The following is an 18,337-nucleotide window of genomic DNA, read 5'->3' as shown; positions in this document are numbered from 1 at the left end:
ATCCCCCCCACCCCTCCTGGCGTCACTTAATGATCACATCACACGAGCCCCCTCCTCCATTCATCCATCTTCTGTGATGCAAGGAGATCAGTCCATCTCTGCTGGGGCCCCGCTTCACTTGACCTGAGATCAGGGTTTTAAACGGCTGCCTGAGATTGGCAGCTCTCATTTTTTCCAGCGCAGACACATCAGCTTTCTCCCTTGTTCAGATGTGTTTATATGATTTGCAGGCGGGGGATTGATGCTGTCTCATCAATGTGTTTTTCACCAGACATGGCAAATTCTACAAGCTCAATATCAGCTGAAAAAACCCATGAATTACATCTTTATTTGAGCTTATCTGATTTGATTCCGTCTTACATTGTGTTTTATTAAACACTACGCTATGCAACAATTGCTGATCCCTTAGGCTGCACATTTTGAAGATTAGGAGTAAACCATGTATCTATCATGATTTATTTTCACAGTTTTAATTAAAAAAGCAAACATTTCATTAACCACTTACACTCCTGTTCCTTCAAACACATATCTGTGTTTTTTTAAAGCTTGTGCATAGCTTTCTTTCATTCTAAAGCATCATTGCTCTTTGCAACTTTTAACTCTGTAATCCTCTATCAAATAGCCCAGTAATCCCGGCTGCCTCTTACATGGCATAATGCATGATCATTTGGGCTTCTCCTCATATTCCCTCATTTCATTTCAGAGCATTAACAGCTTGCAGCACAGAAAACTTTTTATTTTTAATGTGTGTGACAATTTTTGACCTACATTTCATGTTTGGTTCCTCAAGAATCTCTGCGACTTGCGCTGGCCTGAAACATCATGTATATGTATAATCTGGCTGAGTGTAGGAGGCTGTTTTTACTTTGTCAAATGCATAAAAAAAAAAAAATAATCCCCCCATAGTCCGCCGTGCGTCATCAGCATAACCTTGTCAAATGTGCCAGCGGAGGCTGCAGAAAGTTCGATGCCAGTCACACACATCTTATCAGTCCAAACTAGATCAGGACAGATGGACTTTTGGTTTTTAGCCAAGGATGCAATATTGTACAAAGATGAACAAGTTGGTCCTTGGATTAGAGAGAGTGTAATCTGCAAATTTCATGTTTTATGTAACTTTGGAATCGTGTGCATGTTTAGTGGTGATGTCTACACAAATACCCAGGGAGAGATTCAGTGTAACTTCATAATTGGGAGCGTTCACATTGAAAGTGGGGCTGAGAAGAGCAAAAGGGCTTGGATCAGGATGATATATTTGCTGAACATCTGCTTTTACCAAAAGTAACAGCAAATGCAGTATTTGTATGCAAGGCTGTCTTCATCTAAAACGTTTAAACTCTGATTGTATGCAGAATCTTGCTTTTCTACATGACGTCTCTTCCATGTTTGGACTGCTTTGTTCAAATTCTTTTTTTTTTTACAATAGCTTAACACATCATGCACAAAACAAAAGCTTTAGAAACAATATTATTCAACCAAATCTCCCTTAAGGCCATAAAAGCTTCAGTTTGAGTTATTATCATTTGTTTGAGGATTTGGGAACACTGACCTTAAATCTCTTCCTCTTCCAGTGAAACAGCTTCTCCTCTGCAGCCAATAGGGGGCAGTATGTTCTGTTTGCAGGCTCATTAAGAAGGTGTTTGTAAAGCTAGTGGGAAGAAAGCTGTGGCTCTGTGCGTTTCAGAGAGCCTTCAAGGCTACAATCTAATCCTGGACAGTTGTAGCTGGTCATGACCAGATGAACCAAAGTATCCCGCTGGCTGTCTGAATATCTGCAGAAAGTGAGATCAAATGTGCAAAACGTTGTTATAGGTACTTAAAATAGTTGTTAAGCTACATATGCTCATTCATCTTTTCCGGTATTCATCAGCTGTTTTCTTCAGCTGGTCACATTTATCCAACAGCACCACTCCCCTCCCTCATTGTTAGTCCTATCATACTGTGGCTGTCCTTTTTTAATGTGGCTTTCTCTTCCCTCAGTTCATCTGTATTCTTACATTCAAACCTCCACCTCTCCATCACTGCCCAGTCTTTGCAGTTTCATCAGCTCCACTGTCTCATTAGCTCTAGATGACATGATCGCCCAACACCTCACCATTACCGCCCAATCTTTGCAGTTTTGTCATCTCATCAGCATAAGGCGACACCATTGGCCAACACCTCCATCACCAGTGTTTGGACTCCACAGGAGGGGGGATAGATTGGGCTGTTGTCTCGTTTTAGAGTTCAAACGCAGGGAAAACAGATGGAAATTAACTAGTTAGCTAAATCTGGTACAAAGCATCTCTTCTCTTCTGAGACTAATGTTGTTTTTTGCACACTGTCCCTGATTCAAATAAACTAATAAACTAAACGCCAATGACTTTCCGACAAAAAAATGTAATTTCTATAAAATAGAGAATTACCTTTCATTCATTCATGAAGTAATTTACTTGTCTCTCCTGATTGAACTGTCTTTCAGTGTATAACATTGGTTCAGCTTTACCTCTGACTACAACTTTGAAATATGGCATACAATATAATATATAATAATAACATAATGATATAACACTAACAGGGTTCACTTTACATGCTGAACTCTGTATTCTTCAGCTGAGTGTAAAGCTGAATGTAAACGCATGGCTCATGATAAAGCACTCCTAGTTCTAATTTAAATGTTTGAAATTACAAATAAAGTTATTTTATTGGTAGTCAAATCCTGACAGGTGTTTTTGACAACAACAGTTCTCTTAAACAAAAAAAAAGACACCAAGACATAAACAGTTGTAAACAAACAATAATTTAAATCACAGTCCTTTGAATCACAAAATAAACGTAGTAGGGTGTCACATGAAAAGTCAGGGACCTGCACAGTGTTGTTCACCTGCAGCAGTAGGATTAGAGGTTTTTCCTAACGTGATCACTTCGGTTCCCTTCCCTCGCGCTGATCTCTTTAGTCAGTTCAAGTGTCATGAAATCTCTTGTAAGGAGCTTGGTTGGGTCCCAAAAAAACAGTGTTACATTGAATGACAAGTGAGCGGAGGTGAGGAAATTTAAGCCACTAGTGTGTCAACAAAAAGTTCAAAGGGTGGGACCTACCTGTTACAGAATGATTTACCAACCAAAGACGTGATTCAGAAACAAAGGGAAAAGGAGTGAAAATTCAAAACAGAATCTGAATAATGATGCACATGACGAGCATTTGACTTTGTTTTTTTAGCACACTTACAGAAGCAGTTTCAGTGTATTTACTCCTTCTGCACACACACACACACACACACACACACACACACACACACACACACACACACACACACACACACACACACACTCAGACACACACTCAGACACGCACAGAGAGCATTGATTCTTAACTTTGGAAAAAATCAGTGGACAAAACAAACCAACCACAAGTTCTATTTAGCAGCTATTGTGGAGCTTTTGAACACATGAGCGTCATCATTTTTGACCGTGAGGTGTGCAGATGTTGGAATTCCATTTCAAAGTTGTAAGGGCAAAATATACTGTAGGAGAAGTCACATATTTTAAATTGTAAATTTGTACGAAAGCTAGCAGACTGGACCTGGTAGAAAAGTTGAAAACTCCAGGACCAAAATGCTCCTACTTGGACCTTGAGGTGAGCTTGTTTTGCTGATAGTTACTGATGGTGCAGCAGCCTTTTCTGCTCCAGTCTCATCTTGAGCTCTGAAACCAGCGCATTGTTCACAGTGTCCCGCCTGGTTGTCACAGGCCTTTTTTTCGGTTTTGCTGCCACTGCTGCCGAGACAGTGGGCACCACCCACTGCCTCTCGCCCGGGAAGCAGGGTGGTGGAGGAGGGGGCAGGGATGGGGCGCAGGGCGGTGGAGGCGGGGACCAGTGTCTCACAAGATTGCCGACATTGTTGTTGTAGTTGACGTTCTCCACGATGACCTCCGGCTCCAGCTCCACCTCCTCTACTCTGAATTTCTGTCCCGGGTTTTCTGGTTTCTTGAAGGGGTTTTTTATGTTCCAGATAGGCTGGTTCCTCTGCCTCCTCCTCACGCGGCGGTTCGGAAGAATCCGGTTTGACTTTTTGTTGCGCATGAATGTTGCCGTGGAGATGATGACTGTGACTATGACCATAAGACAAATGACACCAGCAAGCAAGGCTACGATTTGCAAGGGCTTGTTTCTACTCTGCATCAAAAATGATCCCAAAGGCCCCCCACTGAGTTGGGTCTGTAAAAGAGCACAGGGAGAATATAAATCCATGGGTGTGAATTCAAAGCCTTTAACACAAAGAGGAATAATTAAGTATCGTCTGTGTGTGTGTAGAAATGCATGTTTTTGATCTTTTGGCTAGAAATATCACTTGTGGTGCAAAATACAATGGTGTAAAATCCACTGCAAATGAACCACCGTAAACTGTTTGTATGTAAACACTGGTGACATTTCATTGTCCTGGTGGATGTCTCGCAAATTGAACAGATTGATTATGAAGTGTTTGACTGAATTCATTTTGCTTTTGTGTTTTATTTGTCAAGACAAGATCAGAGAGGATGGTTAGTAAGACCATAGCTGAGATCATCCAGCTTCTGAGAATGAAGACATTATTTGAATGTGAAGATAAAACAAATCGGCTTGTTTTCTTTTTGCATTTAGTTCTCGCATCAAAATATGAGAACTAAATGCAGAACATTCAGGTAAAAAAGAAACAAGGTAACTATGTTTATATCGTGCTCCTGTACTCTTTTACAGACACAGCTTTATTCTACCACAAACTACTCTAGGGTAAAATTAATTGCTACCAATTCTTGCCTACCACAGTGTTTGGTTTAGTTTAATTTAGATGATCTCAAGGCAAGTTCCATTTATGGCGCTGGCCTCCTAATAATCTTTCTGATCTTGCCCTGAGCATGGATGCGGGACTTTTTCACAGAGGACCAGTATAACAGAGTGGAAATGAAGATTGTGAGCGAAACGGCGAAGATGACAACAGTCAAACAAATCCCAAACACAGACTCTGGATGTCTCCTGAGGTCCAAGAAGTACGAGACAAATCTGGATTTGATCTGAAAACATGACAGTTGCATTCGTGTGAGATTCAGATTTCTATGACGACGGCTTTAAATGCTACATAAGCACTGATACGACCCATGCTGCACAAAAAACTAGACTTCTGCAACAGAAAGAGTTAAAAAATAAAGATCACGGTAAGAGAATCGTTAAGATCATTAAGCATTTGCAATTGATAATTGATTCAACCAAAAATGCATTTTAACTTGATTTTACCTGGGCAAATTTACACTCGACTTTGTTAGGTTATGAAGCAGATTTGCTGTAATATTACAGGTACATCTAGTGAGACTACCGAGCAGCATGAAATATGAAATCACATTAACTTTTGATGAACTGATGTTTGCAATGCTCACATTATTTTTCATGCACTTGCAGAATTCATCATTTCATATTTTAGATAGGTATAACCCAAACACGGATTCATTAAGCATTTGTTTATCGTCGTCTTTGTTCCAACTTACAGCTTCAGTGATGTCGATCTTGATGACGGCGGTGGTGCTGAAGGACGGCTGGCCTCGGTCCCGGGCCTGGACCACCAGAGACCAGGTGCAGTCGCTCTGCTTGGTGATGTTCTGAATGATTGCCATGGACTTGATGTAGGACTTGAGCATGATCTCCCCCGTGTCAGCGTTAATGTCAAAGATGTTGTTGTCTGGCTCCGCTTTCATGATGGCGTACTCGATGACGTTGTTGGGTACCTCAGCATCATCGTCTACAGCCTGTGTGGGAGGTAGATGCATCGAGTTATAAAGTTCATCATCATGACGTTATTCTTGAGTCTCACTTTATTTGTTCCGAACCAAAGATGAATACCTCTATTTTCACTGGCGCTCCAATCACCATGGTGGTCTCGAGGAAGTTGTCATTGAAAGCAGGCGGGTGGTCGTTCAGGTCCAACACAGTCACAAAGACCTCAGCCAGGCTGTACTTCCCCTCGGCATCCTCCGCCTTCACATAGAAGTTATACTTGGACCTCACCTCTGCGTCCAGGCTCGCCCACGGCTGGGTGTAGATGATCCCAGTTGTTGGCTGAATCAGGAACCTGTGGTGAGATCATTTTCATCAAATCAAATGAGATAGACTTCATCCATTAAATACAATGGCATGTTTTTAAATATAACCCCCTATATTCAATTATGACTATTATGTGGAACAACTTTATTTTCTTCTTGGAGATTGTACTTTCTTTTTTGGAAGAGATTATTTAAAAGCTGTAATGGCACAGCATTGCAGTCCAAAACACATTTCTACAAGGGGACAACAAAGAGTATTGCATCGTGTCGTATCTTGTCATATCGTATCGTGTTGTATCCTATTGTGTTGCGTCGTATCGTGTCGTATTGTATCATTTCATATCAGCCCTAACCAAAATCTGACTGGTCAATTTTAAAAGTGACAATATAATGTAAAAAGTCATCCCTTTTACAAGTAGTTACAAAGTCCAATTAATCATTTAGGTTTAAAATTTTAAGACCTGGTTAACAAATTATCACAGTAACTTTTTAAACCTGAAAATGCACTTTACATTTTAAAGATTAACATTGAGCTATAGGCACTGATAAAACTCACAACCACGCTGTTTTACCTACATATACAGGAATGAAAAGTCTATCTGTCACAGAGAGTTATGTGTTGTCAAACAGCAGCTGGTTCAGGGTGTGGTCTTGAAAGAGAGGCTGTAAACAACATGAGCTGTAACACAGCACAGATGTAGCATAAAGGGCTCATGTTACATAGCCTAACACCTGAAACAACACCTTTTTATTTTTTAGGCCAGCCTTTGTACTTAAGAATGTTTTCTCTCTTTATGCTAAGCTAGGCTAATCACCTACTGTGTCTAGACCTTTATATAACCAAAGGGTTAACATTAGACGGTTGATGTTCTCATCTAACTTTAAAAAAGAGAACAAATGTGTTTCTTTTTCCAAAACGTTTAGCTCTTTATTAGAAGTATCCCCCTCATGTGTATCTGAATTCACACAGAGCAGGAGTGAGCTTGTTTAACTCCACTGGCTGAAATATGTTGTTACTCTACACTGACTTTGTCGCAGTGTAAGGTAGTCAGAAGCAAAGAGCAGTCTATTTTCTCCTCCAATCCCATTAGAGGATTAGAGGAAAGACAGAGGGCGAGCAGGAAAAGAGCAGGGCGGTTTTCCCCCTCCGGATAACTCTATAAGTTATAATGTTTTAAAAGGAGAGTAGAGTCAGAGTTATAAAATACTAAATGTTTTCAGAAGCAGAACCAAGAAGTTGTATTGATTTACACATTTTGGGTTCATAGACGCATTCTGGAGTAATCTGTGGTGAAACTGTTTCCAAATGGTTTTAACCAGTGTGCACTCCAAATCTCCCTCCTCTGCTTATTTTGGAAATCCTTCCCCAGCACGCCACGTGACATCTCATATCTCCTCTAATTCATCACCGCAGAGCTCAAAATCAAAAGAGCTCAAAAAGAGGTCCAAAAATATTATTTTTTTAACATTATATCAATGTACAAAGCGAGAGGTTTATTGATTAGAGGCATGAAATGACTGTACTAACATCTACCTGTGTGTTCACAAAGGGGTCATGTTTACTTTACTTTACTGCTCTAAATGTTTCTAAATCCAGGTTTTTGCTCCTTTGAAGCATGCAGATAGAAATGTGAATAAAAACATATTCCATTCATTGCATTGAGTATCCTCGTTTTGACACGTCTTTAGGACTCTATATGCACCGATTGAAAGAAAGGTGAGCTGTGTGTTTTTACTGCTGAGAGAGAGCACGGACGACTGAGCCTTTTTCTCAGAGGTTAGACTTCTGCTGAAAATGTAATAAAAAAATGGAGCTGAGAGAAAATACCAGCAAATCCTCCGAGGGACTACAGGGCTTAGGTGCAATAAACAGCACAGAGTTCAAATATGAAAAACAAGTCTGCTGTCATGTTCCTCTGCAGCTTTCAGGCAGATGTGCTCGTCTGGTTTTAATACACGGGAGTGCAATTAAAATGTCAAACGCAGGCTTCAGTATAATTTCTGTCAAGAAACTGTTTCCAGTTATTAATATGGGTGGACTTTTTAACGTATTATTACATTTATTTGGGAGGGGATTTTTGCTTTTATTGGATAGGATAGCTGAAGAGAGGCAGGAAATGTTGGGAGGAGATAGAGGGGGACGACATGCAGCAAAGGGCTAAGGTCGGATTCAAACCCACAGCTGCTTTGACAAGGATTATAGCCGCTGTACATGGGGCGCACAACATAACCGCTATGCTATCAGCGCTCCCTTGATGTTTTTTTCATTAATCTACTTCTTTAAAGATATGATTTCCATTTGTGATAGTCAACATTTTTTCATTCTCATTATCTCCACAAATACAACTTCACACTGCCATGTTCACTACACAAAGAAAACCAAAGAATAGACACAAGGGAGCAACTTTTCATAATAGTATTTAGCTGCAATCTTTTGTGGAATTCTTTATCTTGTGCAGAATTAAACAGAAATAATCACAGCAAGATTGTGAGGATGATTTATTCTAAAAATTAAGTTAATACCGTTTAGACATGAATGAGGTTTTGTCTGTAATTAAATGAGTGGAGGTGTATTTTGGTTCAAATGTTTTATGCTGATTTCTAAATATATAATACAACTTTAAGAAAAAAAGGGCGCAGAGAGTCCATTAAGTTCAATTCTTATACTCACAAGTCGGCCCCTGATCCGTATATTGAGTACTGCACGTCACCCCAGGGTCCTGAGTCTGGGTCTGTTGCCTGTAAATCAAGCGAAGAAGACAAAATGAACCAAAATAAATATGTTACAGGTTAAGTTAACACGTTCATATGTCAGGTTAAATCTACAAAAGTAGTGTAGGTGTAGTGTGGTGCTTACAATTTACTGGCCAGTTACCAATATTTCAATTTGGTGTGCCTTCTTTTTTCCTCCCTCTCCTTCAAAATATTGAAGGTAAATTTGTGTTTTGTTTTTTTTACTATCCAGAAAACACAGAAAAGAGAAGTCTGTGCGTGCAAGGCCCCTGAAGTAAACCGTCTCAATCTGTGCCGTGTTGGAACATGATGTTGTCGAGGTCAGCTATAAAAAGACTGATTTTTGATGTCATCGCAACATCATCGCAGGCATCGGCTAATCTGTCTGTCTGTCGCTGCTGGGATGCCTGTTTGATGTTTCCATGTGTCCAAGGTCACTTGTAGGCTGTTCTTTTATCTGATTGAAATTGCCTAGGATCAAGGAAATGAGCCTCTGTGGTGCTCACGCAAGTGCAGGACTTATTAGCGAGCCTCCCTGTTGCTTTGAGCCCCTGCAGGGCTGACAAGAAAAAAACCATGACAACAGATGATCCATCTATCGTTTCATCTACGTCTATGCATCCCTCCATTTATTCATCTATCTATCTATGCATCCATCCATCCATCCATCCATCTGTGTTGATCTGATATCTGCACATATTTCTGTGCTGCAGCTGCATGTGCTACTAAGCATTAGGAGAAAAAAAAAAATCTGGGAATTTTGTGTTACACAACAAAATGAAAGTGATAGCCATCTGGCAGCTTACCTCGCCTAGCTTTTATCTACATCTTTAACCATATTATCCCAACCCCCACTGCCTAAAAAGACTACATTTAGGGAATTAATGGCCCTTTTGGACATTTTGTTAAACTCAGAGGAGTGACGTACGTCGGTGATGGCATGTATTTTTAGACGTGATGAGGGCTCGCTCACCGTGACTGATACCACATTGGAGCCGCCGGGTGAGTTTTCTGGAATTCTGGCGATGTAGTAATCTGAAGAGAATTTGGGAGCGTTGTCGTTGGTGTCCAGCAGATGAATCACAATGTCTGCTGTGGCGCTGAATCTCTCAGGAGTATCGATCTCCACTGCAAGTAGCTGAGGAGGAGAACGATTGAAAGACATTTGATGTTTAAATAAAATGCAAAACATATATGAACCGTTCTTCAGTGATATGTAATCCCACTTTCATCTACTTTAAAACACACTTAGTGTACTGAGTTAACCTTATATGTGAGAAAATGGTGTTTCTCGTAGTCCATGGCAGCAGAATCTTCAACTAAGATCGTGACTTGGGCCTCATTGAGCACCGTCTGAGGCACCACTCGCAGCATCCTTCCTGGACCGATAAGTCTCAGATTGAATTTCGCATTAGCACCCTGAAAGAGGAAAACATACATCACTAAATTATTCAGTATTCTCATTAGTGAAAAGGCCATGTAGTTATGATAAACATTGCAGGAATCTATTTATAGTCATCTGCATTCGTCATAAAGATATTTTCAAACAGCTGTAAAGAGTAATCCATGTAAAGTACAGTCCATTCAATCAATGTAAAAGCTTTGTATCTGTTCATTGTTACATTAATGTATGAGATATAGCGATAGGATATCAGTGGCTGCAGTGATATTCCAAGTAACACATAATGCCACTGGTCTAAAAGAGCATGCTCTGATGTTGTAACAGTATTACGAGTGAACACATTTGGTGAACAGCAGCCATTTGGACGAGGCGGAAACAAGAAGCTGCAGACACACACACACACACACAGAGACTTGCATAAGCTGACAAATGGCATAGTTATGGAGAGCCTTTTAATTTGTGTTGGCTTTTGCAATTTGAAAAGGATTGTCTGTAATAATGGCCGGCTTAAAGTCATTTCAGAGACAGGAAGGCAGACAGCCTCAACATTCAATGTTGAATGAATCATTTTTTCTGTTAGAATGTAATTTGGGCAGATTACGAGTGTTAGTCCACAAAAACAATCACAGTCCCACTCTTCTGGGTCACAGCCTTTAACTTTGAAAGCAAATAAAGTGTTTATATGCTGGAAAATAATTTGAAACAGTACTGAAAAATATTAACTTTTTTTTTCTGTAATAGTAAAAATGAAAGACAATAACTTTGTCCCCACCTTATCGGAGTCGTTGACGGTGATTCTTAGCCCGCGCAGGATCTCTCCCTCTGGAGGATGTTCATACATGGTCAGCTCAAAAATATTCTGTGGGCCCTTTTCTCCGTAGAAAGTGGGTGGGTTATTGTTCAGGTCCACCACACGGATCACCAACGTGGTCAACTCATAGTCCATGAGTCTACCTTCAGGACTCACCTCTGACGCCTGCACACAGTGAGGGAAAAGTTATGAATGTAAAACTCCCAGTTTATGAATTTATTACTTATATAGTCAGTAGGTGTACATACGAGGTGTTTATCTACCAGTCGAACCAGAGCTGGTTGTACTTCTACTTGTAAGATAAGATAAGATAATCATCCTTCCTTAAAATAATACAAACAGAAAACAAGGCCTCAACTGCTTGAAATGGGTACATTAAGTTTCATGAAATAAGACATTAAATCTTATTGAAGACATTTCCTCTCTTTTCAAGCAGCCAGTTTTACTTGTTACAAGGAATTTATGTCTTATTTTCTGCATGTGATATCTTGAAGTAAAAGTTATATCTCGACCTTTCAGCTTGATGTGACTTATATTGAATGAGATTGTAATGAGATATTTTTCACCAGGAAGTAAACAAATACATTTGTTAAGATTTGAGTTTTTGCAGTGCGTGTCTGCCTATAGATTCATAATAATTTACTCGTTTAATTTGGCCCTGGCTGATTGAGGCAAGGTTTTGATACAGAAACCTGTATGCATGGCATCTACTTGATGTTCATTGCACATGTCCCTGTTAGATATACAAATCTAGGCAAAACACAGGCAACAAGAAAGTGTTTTGTTTTCATTGATTGAACTCACCTTGACTTTAATGTTAAAGATTTCTCTCTTCAGATTTATGGGGTGAGACAGCAGGGTGATTAAACCGCTCGTTTTATTGATGCCAAAAACACCGTCGTCACCTGGTGGGACAAGAAACAGAGAGACCTGTGAGCACTTTAATCAATCCATCACTCTTTATTTGTACAGCGCCAATTCATAACAAATGTTATCTCGAGACACTTTACAAAAAGAGCAGGTAAAATACCTTATTCATGCTATATTATAAAGACCCAACGTGAATCCATCATGAGTGAAGCACTTAGCAACATTTAGCAAAAGTTACAATGGCAAGAAGAAACGTCCTTTAAGAGGTAGAAATCTTCTGGCAGAACCAGACTCATGATGAACCGCCATCTGCCAAAACTGCACCGGGCTTGAAAATTTGGATAGAGGGAGATGGGATAAGATGCATGAAGAAGGATAGGGGACAAACGGGGAGACATCTAGGCACCAACGATCCAGAGGAACCTACTTCTGCTTTTTGTCACAATCATTTTATGTCTTTGACTGAACTCAACTGCTTACCCTCTTCAAAGGAATATCTGATTGGGTTTGGGTTTCCAACATCTCCATCTTTTGCTTCTACGATGAATATCACAGATCCCTGGGTAAAAGATTATAAAAGAAAAAAAATACATTTTACATTTTTTTAGTGTAGTTTTTTTTGTTTTTCTGCTAAACAGCTGGCTATGGAGTGAAGTATTATTCTGTATGCACTACCAGTCAAAAGTTTGAACACATAACAGTAACAGTATTATCAGTAAAACAGTATACTCTATTATTATAACATAGCTACTGTAAGCTGTATCTAGGGCTCACCTACTTATAGAAGGGCTTTTCTTTATTTTGACTATTTTCAACATTTTAGAATAAGAGTAGATATAAAAACATACAAAATAAAACATTTAATTTCACTTAAAATGCATACATACATAGGCATCAACTTCACTATTTATATTTATATAAGAAACTCATGTCAAACATTTAAGCATAAGCCTTTGGATCAAAATGTATTTCAGATAATAAGATGCATTTCAATCATGTGTCCAAACTTTTGAGTGGTAGTGTAAGTATTTATAGTTCTCAAATTACTGAATGTCTTTTTTCTAACAATAAACAGTTCTTTTAATGCGGGCATAAAGAAAGACTTTCCAAAAAAAACCTTAAAACAAAAAATAAACATATCAAAAACACAACTCAATTTCAATGTAGCCATTGCAGCGAGGGAACAGCTCGTCAAACCATCAAATTAAAGTCTTCAAATGGAAAAATTAAATGTCATTTTTCTCATTAGTATTTCAAGATAAAAGTCTTCAAAGTCTTCCTTCTTCACTGACCTGCTACAGTCGTGACATTTCATGTGACTGAAGAGATAACGTGACTTTCATGTGCTGTTTGAGACGCGATGATAAAGTCAACATTACTGTTAAATGTCAGCAATTAAAGCGGAGCGATATGAGATAAAGCTGCTTTGGATTTCAAGCTCATTTGTTTGTTCTTATTAAAAAAGGTTAGAAAAATGAACTGATTTCACAAATAGTGACTGTGCTTTTGATAAATGGTGTGATAACGTGACAGATGTTCCTTTCAGTCCAACGACTCTTCCAAATGTAAACTGAAGCAGCAGAACATAGTTTGTGTTTAGCATCTATAGGCTCCGCCATCACCACTCCTCGCAGATTAGACATTTGAGGAGTGATGAGATATTTACTTAAACCCCCTAATCGGAGCCTTCAGGTGGATGCTGGGGGGGGGAGGGGATGAAAGCATGAGCACAATGAGCTGGCGATGACGGAGCGGAAGAGAGCGGAAATCTTGCAGCTTAAAAAACGTCCGCCAGTTGGAAGGATGTGTTGTCAGGTGATTGTGGATGATGACGCATGACAAAGTGTGAAAACAGTGCAGCTCGAGTTCTCTGCCTGAAGCACTGGCCTCATTGTAGATGGCATTGTCATTCGATTGTGATACAAAATAAACCTTTGTCATAATTCTAAGAACGTCACAACATGTGAATGGCACCGAGAATGTATGAACAGTTAGAAAAAACGTGCATGTGTTTCACATAAAGCGCACTGTCAAAGCAGGATGTCACTGCAGAATCTTTTCATACTCACTGGAATAGAGACTTCATAAACGTAGCCAAAATACGGCGTCCCGATAAAAGATGGCGGCGTGTCCTGAACGTCAATGACATTGATCGTCAGGGTAGCAGAAGATGACATAAACTGCTCCTTGCCATCAAAGTTACCTCCACCATCCTGGAACAAAAGTAAAAGAGAGTTTTGATGTACACAACCCAAACTGGGGTATTTCAATTTGATATCATATTTCTATGTTTATGTTGTGGAACATTAAACATTTGTTTTACATATATACGTGTAATTTCAAGCAAACTTTAAATGTTAATGTACATGACAAGAACATTCTGAGTGTCTCACTTGAAGCTGTAGCTCATTGTTTAAAGGAAGACTCTCTTTTGATTTGATCATCTTAAAGGTTTTAATCAAGTTCATGTTAATGTTCAATGTTTGTTACACATGTTCATTTTCCTGAAGAAGGACCAAACATGTCAAATATATTTCCTTCCTCATTTTTGCCAAACAGATAGTTAAAGTCTTCTTGAAACATGCATTGTTTTTTATTCACATGCATAAACCGTGCTCCTGTTTGCTATATGTGCAAGTGCTGCTAATGATCCAAAAGGTCGACAAAGGTTACTTTAAATTGAGGAGGATTTGACACTTTTGCAGAACCAAAAATGGTTTCTGAGTTTGGATAAACCCATTACCTTTGCAATGACAGTAACAAAGTGTGTCTTTGTTTTTTCAAAGTCCAACATTTCCCCTGATTTCAAACGGAGGACACCACTGTTTCTGTCCATGGAAAACAAAATGGACTGAGGATTCTGCAACAGAGAGCGAGACATAATCAGGGTTTAAAAAAGACACACATAAAAAGGTCACACTAAAGACTCTGTCGCTGAACCTCATTTACAAACATCACGTGAGATGTCATGAAAAAAGCTCAGATGTCTCCATTAAAAACATATAGTATTGAATGCCACATTTTGAACCATGGCTCTGACTCTGTCCATCTGGATGTAAAGAGCCCTTGTGCTAAAGGTCAGGCCAGGCAGGTGTAAGCTGCAGCATCCAGATGTGCGCAAATCACCCGTCACTGTCACTCCATGCCAGCTGTTCTCTGGTCCTAATAGTCCAAAGTGCAAACTAACATTGCCTGCCAGCCCCTTCCAAAGCAGCCCACTAAGCCACCAGTGTAGCCTGACACAAATGTAATTGTGATTTAATCCTCATAACTAACCAGTATAACCAGGCACATGCATAAATACACACGTGAGCATTAGAAAAACTCACTGATATTAATGAATTGATGTAAATGACACAGAATAACATTACCACCCAACAGTTTAAGCTGGTGTTTCAAATGAGGAGCATTTATCTGTTTGCATACTGTATTGATTCATTGCAGAAATGTTACCTGGAGGTAGTAGGTGACTGAGCCGCCTGAGCCTGTGTCTCGGTCCACTGCCTCGACTCTGTAGATACTGCTGCCAGATTCTGTTGTCTAAAGTGTGCGAAAGCAAAAACGACATGGGGTCTCAACAGAAATGCTTAAAAAAAACTCCATAAAGCTTTTACTTTGGCATAACTTACTTCCAGTACATTAATGATGGCTGGCATGTTTTGGAACTCAGGTTTTTCATCATTTGCATCCATTACAAATATTGTGACTCTTTCCACAACCTGAAAGAAGAAAATGAAGAAAGAGATGAATAAGCTTTTAGCTTTGTTCCTTTAAAAATATGACATCAAATGTCATAAATACACATTGAGAGTTGATACCTGGCTTCTTCCATCGCTGATGCTGACATGGACATCAATAGAATCATGTTTCTAAGCAAAGATGGAAAACAAGTTCAAAAAAAAAAAAAAGTCTTTGATTTTCTACACTAATCTTTCTAAGATGTGTTCAGTTTACCTCTCGGTCTAGCTGTTCCACCAATGTGATGTTTCCTGACACTGGGTCGACACTGAAGTACTCTTTGGCTCCAGGATCAAAGGAAAGGCCGTAGCTCACCTTCTGGCCTTCAGGGTCTGTGCCGTTGAGTGAATAGATCTGTGTGCCTAAAAGCAGATGCTGTAATTGAATCCATTGAGCCGCACATGTGACTTCAATAAATGCTTTCGGAAGATGTTTTGAAGCATGTGTATGAATGATTTTCCTTGGAACCCCCCATACTTGTATTAAAAACAATCTGAGCCCCAGAAGGACCCAAACAAAGCAAAAAGGGATATATTGCTTTCAAAAACTAACATCAATTTTAATAGTTTTCAGAATATGCCTACAGAGTTGTTCTTAGCAAAAGACCTTCATAGAAATTTCCCAGTAATGCTTAAAGTTGATTTTATTTAATATGTGCAAGAGATCTCACCTGAGGGTTCAGGTTAAACATTTGCAAAGTATTTAGTATGAAAATGAAATATAATAAATACATAATATATATGTGTGTTTATTTTCCACAGTTTAACTCTGAAGAAGTAGACTTCATTAGGGTCAAACTTGCCTAAACTGTTGATTGGTCCTTCTTTAAAAGAAAACTACAAAATGTACATTAAATTTGGATTTTTATTTCTTTCCAAAAATGAAAAGCGAAGAATATCTAACCCATTATTTTAGGAAAAGCTTCTGTTGAAAAACAAGGCTAACACATTAGGTAGCAGTATAATAGGTTCCCAGACCGACTGAAGCTGTATTAGGCCAGCTTCACCTCATTCAGAGCCAGAAAACCGTCTTCACATTCAACAGGTGGCTCCAGCAGATGAGCATGTTAGTGTGACGTATGTACTGTACATGCCACACAACATCTGTTCATCTATCACAGACTATTCATCACCCTGAACCCTTTAGATACTGGCAACCGGAACATGACATTTTGTTGATCAGTTGCAGCAGCTGCCTATTAGCTGTTCACACTAAATGTCAGAGGATGACCTCACCGACTGCCGTGTCCTCCGAGAGGCTGAACAGAGCCAGGTTTCCATTTTGGCTGTAAGGTCCGTTGTCGTAGAAGTAGGGGGCAAAGTCTGCTTGTGCTGAGGAGAGAGTTATCAGACTGTTATTGAATGCTTGAATGTTGACTTAAAGACTTAAAGTTGAATTTCAGAAGTTGGAAAAAAAAAGCTTCAATCAGTTGACCTCTGCAACAGTCTTAATCAATCTGGTTTGAGCACTAGCTGTATGCTAATTGCTAGATAAACTAAGCTAAGTCAATTTGGTTCCCTTGGCACACTTATGTGTGATTGTCACTGGTGTCAAAACGGGTCACTACTATTCAAATTTAAACAGCCAATGTCTGTGTAGCTTCTTAGTCATCCAGGTCATGGTACATTTGTACTAGACTAGACTTCAACCAAGTCCAGTTGCCTTTGGATCAAGCGTCGCATTAAACAGCAAATCAAAAGCTAAGAGAGCAATATTTTAATTCTAAATCTTTACATATTTCCTGTAAAAACAGGAAACTGGTGAGGGACTTGTGAATATTTATTGGCCTTTATTTTGGCCAGCAATGCTAAATGCAAAAACTTTCAAACACAAACACAGTAGGCCTAACGTCCATTATCTGCCAGCTAGCTCGTAGCTCCTGTGAATTAAAGGAAGCGTTTTAATTGCACAAAAAAACGTAGTATACTGTACGCCCTCAAGTGTAGGATGAGTTAACAACATTCTTGTATGTTTTCCAGGAAACGACTAACTCTAAATTAGCATAACTACAAAACAGCTCTCTTGTGCGAATATATTGGCATATAAATGAAAAAAAGAGCTCAAGTGTGATTAAAGATTAAACATGTTTAACTTCCATGGGAGCCTTAAACTGCCTCGCTTTAATACCAGAGTGACATGAATCAAGATGACAATACAGTGCTCACGCCCCTCTGCTTTCTCTTCAGCTTTAATTAGGATTACAGGTGAGTTACGTCAACCTAAGAAAACCTTTCTATTCATAGACCCCAGATCTCTGCGGGTAGAAATAACAGCCTACTATTCTTAATTTCAAAATAACTCTGAGCTAGATTCTGTTTTTAGCTGTTACTATTTCACCATAACCATTATAATCAAATGTTTAAACCAGACACATCTATTAGTATTAAAGTCATATAGAGAACAAACTCATTAGAACTTCAAGAACAACTAACCAGATATGACAAGAACACGAGTTAATCAGAAAAGAAAGCATTTAATTACAAAATGAGACAATCTTCAACTGAGAGTCTGGTACATCTGAGCAGCATTCCCAAACTGATCAGAGCAAAGAATCAACTATAAGTAGAGAATACAGACGTTTCACTTACCAAAGCCGGCATGGACAAACACAAACAGCAGTAGCAAATGTAAAATCTTTACATTCTTCATCCTAAAGAATGAAGTCATGAAAGCGCACCATGAAGACGGCTCCGTCGAGACACCTGCACATGAGACGAAAGGTGTTTGTGTGC

At 39.2% G+C, this 18,337-nt stretch overlaps 1 protein-coding gene across 2 annotated transcripts; it reads right to left on the bottom strand.

The window, feature by feature from the left end:
• Positions 1-2,664: 2,664 nt before the first annotated feature.
• cdhr1a (cadherin-related family member 1a) lies at positions 2,665-18,337 on the bottom strand. 2 transcript variants are annotated; one of them, XM_065959823.1, is made up of 17 exons: positions 18,194-18,337; positions 16,841-16,936; positions 15,822-15,967; positions 15,686-15,736; positions 15,497-15,586; positions 15,321-15,407; positions 14,611-14,727; positions 13,937-14,080; positions 12,348-12,426; positions 11,802-11,902; positions 10,959-11,162; positions 10,051-10,203; positions 9,758-9,922; positions 8,723-8,790; positions 5,852-6,080; positions 5,500-5,757; positions 2,665-4,198 (listed from the first exon to the last, which is right to left on the bottom strand). In XM_065959823.1, the coding sequence occupies exons 1-17, from the start codon at positions 18,270-18,272 to the stop codon at positions 3,638-3,640; spliced, it is 2,628 nt and encodes an 875-aa protein (XP_065815895.1). In that variant the 5' UTR covers positions 18,273-18,337; the 3' UTR covers positions 2,665-3,637. The 2 variants fall into 2 exon arrangements, with proteins under 2 accessions (XP_065815895.1, XP_065815896.1); XM_065959824.1 differs by having other exon boundaries at positions 4,056-5,031.

The sequence above is a fragment of the Labrus bergylta genome, chromosome 10 (assembly GCF_963930695.1).
Source record: "Labrus bergylta chromosome 10, fLabBer1.1, whole genome shotgun sequence".
NCBI lineage: Eukaryota > Metazoa > Chordata > Actinopteri > Labriformes > Labridae > Labrus > Labrus bergylta.
The sequence above is the reverse complement of the archived record's forward strand: the minus strand, read 5'-3'. Positions and strand labels throughout refer to the sequence as shown.